The sequence below is a fragment of the Penaeus chinensis genome, chromosome 6 (genome assembly GCF_019202785.1).
Source record: "Penaeus chinensis breed Huanghai No. 1 chromosome 6, ASM1920278v2, whole genome shotgun sequence".
Taxonomy (NCBI): Eukaryota; Metazoa; Arthropoda; class Malacostraca; order Decapoda; family Penaeidae; genus Penaeus; species Penaeus chinensis.
In genome coordinates this window covers 38860722-38863221 of record NC_061824.1, presented here as the reverse complement: position 1 = coordinate 38863221, position 2500 = coordinate 38860722, and the positions used below count along the sequence as shown (strand labels likewise).

At 37.5% G+C, this 2500-nt stretch overlaps 1 protein-coding gene across 1 annotated transcript in view; it reads right to left on the bottom strand.

Moving 5' to 3' along the window:
• Positions 1-2500, bottom strand: part of LOC125026274 (glycoprotein 3-alpha-L-fucosyltransferase A-like) — a 27046-nt gene that overhangs the window by 10204 nt on the left and 14342 nt on the right. Inside the window, exon 6 of the mRNA XM_047614579.1 lies at positions 1735-1883. Coding sequence (XP_047470535.1) covers positions 1735-1883 — 149 coding nt within the window. The remainder of the gene's footprint in view (positions 1-1734; positions 1884-2500) is intronic.

The following is a 2500-nucleotide window of genomic DNA, read 5'->3' as shown; positions in this document are numbered from 1 at the left end:
TCTCCTTACTAATTTGTAAACCACCCATACTCAAAGTAGCTTTACATTGTAGCATGCACATTGCAAGGTCAATGTTTACATTGTAAGTTAATTCCACAGACTGCCAAGAGAGGACAGATCGGGAGTCGATTGACCAATCAGCAGTCTGCCTGCAAGACGTAACAACCAATGGAAAACCATGGATCTCAGCTGACTTATTCCCGCGCCTGCAACACCATGGAAGGCCTCATTGTCTCCTTGAGTGATGTTTCCCAAGGTTTAAGCAAGTATAAAATAAATGAGCCGTGATGATTTTTTTTTTCTGAATAATTCTCCTTTCCATATCACATGCTCTATATACAAAGGTAAAATGATAATACAAACTATCAATCATCTTCAGGCAGAAAATTGAATTCTAATATCCTTCCTCGTAGATCCCGAGCACATAAAATGTTGCAAACGTGTATTGCATATTCTTAAATCATTTCCATTGTTTTACGTTATCGTTAAGGAATCACACATTTGACTTATTGTAATATACAGTTTTGGGAGAATTGTAGTATTTTTTTTTATATATTGCGTTTAAGAAGTCTAAAATTTCACTTATTGTAATATACATTTTCGAGGCATTACATGGCGAACAGAAACTTTTTGAAACTTTTTGAAGCGGGCAAGTAGGCAAGCAGGCAGGCAGGCAGGCAGGCAGGCAGACAGACATAGATAGACGGATAGATAGACAGATAGGCAAACAGGCAGGCAGGCAGACAGACAGACAGATGGATAATTAGATAGACGAATAGAGAGACAGATAGGCAGACAGGCAGGCAGGCAGACAGACAGGCAGACAAACAGCGAGGATGCGCGTGCAGTGTAAACATATACATACATCAGGATAACCGAAGCATCAAAATAATAATTTTGAATGGATTGTTTAACTGGATACTTTGCATCAAAGACGGTTATAGTAAAACAAATCTAAGAAATCTTTGATATCGTAATAAATCAGCCTCGTTTTCATGGAGTGAATCTAAGAATTCCCTATAATAGTGTCTTTTACGCTGCAATGCACGGTCATCGTCTGTCAAGTCAATTTACATTCAACAAATATTTGATTCAAAATAACGATAAAGCATTGAAAGTGTAGAAAATACAGGACAATCAAATTTCCCTGGTTTCCAATATGGTAAAGGCATTAAATAATCAAATTAAGGTTGCTGTCGACTAAATAATTATGATTATAAACCTTACTATATCCGGTTTCATATCTTTTACGAGAGCCCCAGCGAACAGTCGTAAACTACAAGCTACTATAATGTGTGACGTCATAACATGGCGGCCATTTTTGCTTCGTTTATCGCCTTCGGAAGCCTTGCGGCATTGAAACGGTTCCGGTGGCATGCTGATTATACTCTTTTCATTCAAAGAGACAGGCAGTAATAGCATTTAAAGATATGTGTAACAAATTAGCCAAAAAAAAAAACAGACATACGTATTAATAAGATGACGAAAAAGTAAATAATCCAATTCGGATATACGCTCCAATAAGGTTCAGATATAGATTAAGATAAGATAAAATACTAACAAATCAATAAAAAACAAAGAAACACAACGAAAAACAACGAATTATAGAACAAGAAAACACGAGAGTATGCCATGTGTTTTCTTGTTCTTCCTTTCCGTTTTTTTTTTTTTTTTTTTTTTTTTTTTTTTGGGGGGGGGGGGGGTCATCACTAAAAACACAAGCATTAGTCTTACTCTTCATGCTGAAGGTTGGTCGAAAGCTTTTGAAGTTCCCTCGCGTCTAAAGACTCTATGCTGAAGCCGATGGGCGTGGATGTGACGGAGTTGTAGTAGTAGGCGAAGAGAGAGGTCAAACACACCACCAGGAGAATGGGGAAAACTCTCTGCAAAGAAAACGGATTTGTTGTTTATTTTGGCATTTGTGTTTTTTTTACAGAATTTTGGTAGAGGGGGGGGGGGGGAGTCACTGGTTTAAGGACTAAGAGCGTAATCTGTTTTTGTGTGTATCCGTGGTTCGTGTACATACGTGTCCTTATATATTTAGGGATTATTATTTGGGATTTATCGTTCATTCTGGCATTTGGAGAAAACCCTCTGCAAAGAAAACGGATTTGTTGTTTATTTAGGCATGTGTTTTTTACTGACTTTTGGTGGGGGTGTCGCTGGTTTAAGGGCTACGAGTCTAATCTATTAATCTGCCAATGGTCCGTGTATATACGTCTACTTATATATTCAGATATTTTTTTTATTATAATTATTTGGGAAATGTTGTTCATTTTGGCATTTGAGCTCTAGACTGACTTTGGGGTCGCTGATTGAAGGACTACGAGCGTAATCTGTTCTCGTATCAAGATTAATGCTTGTACATATTCCAAAATGTGTACATATTCCACGATTCCTTATTGAAACCTCTCATAAATATCCATCTGAATTTGGAAATCCTTTGCTAGGTCATGTAGTTCAGCGGCATACCGTTATTGTAAACGGGAAATGACTGCAC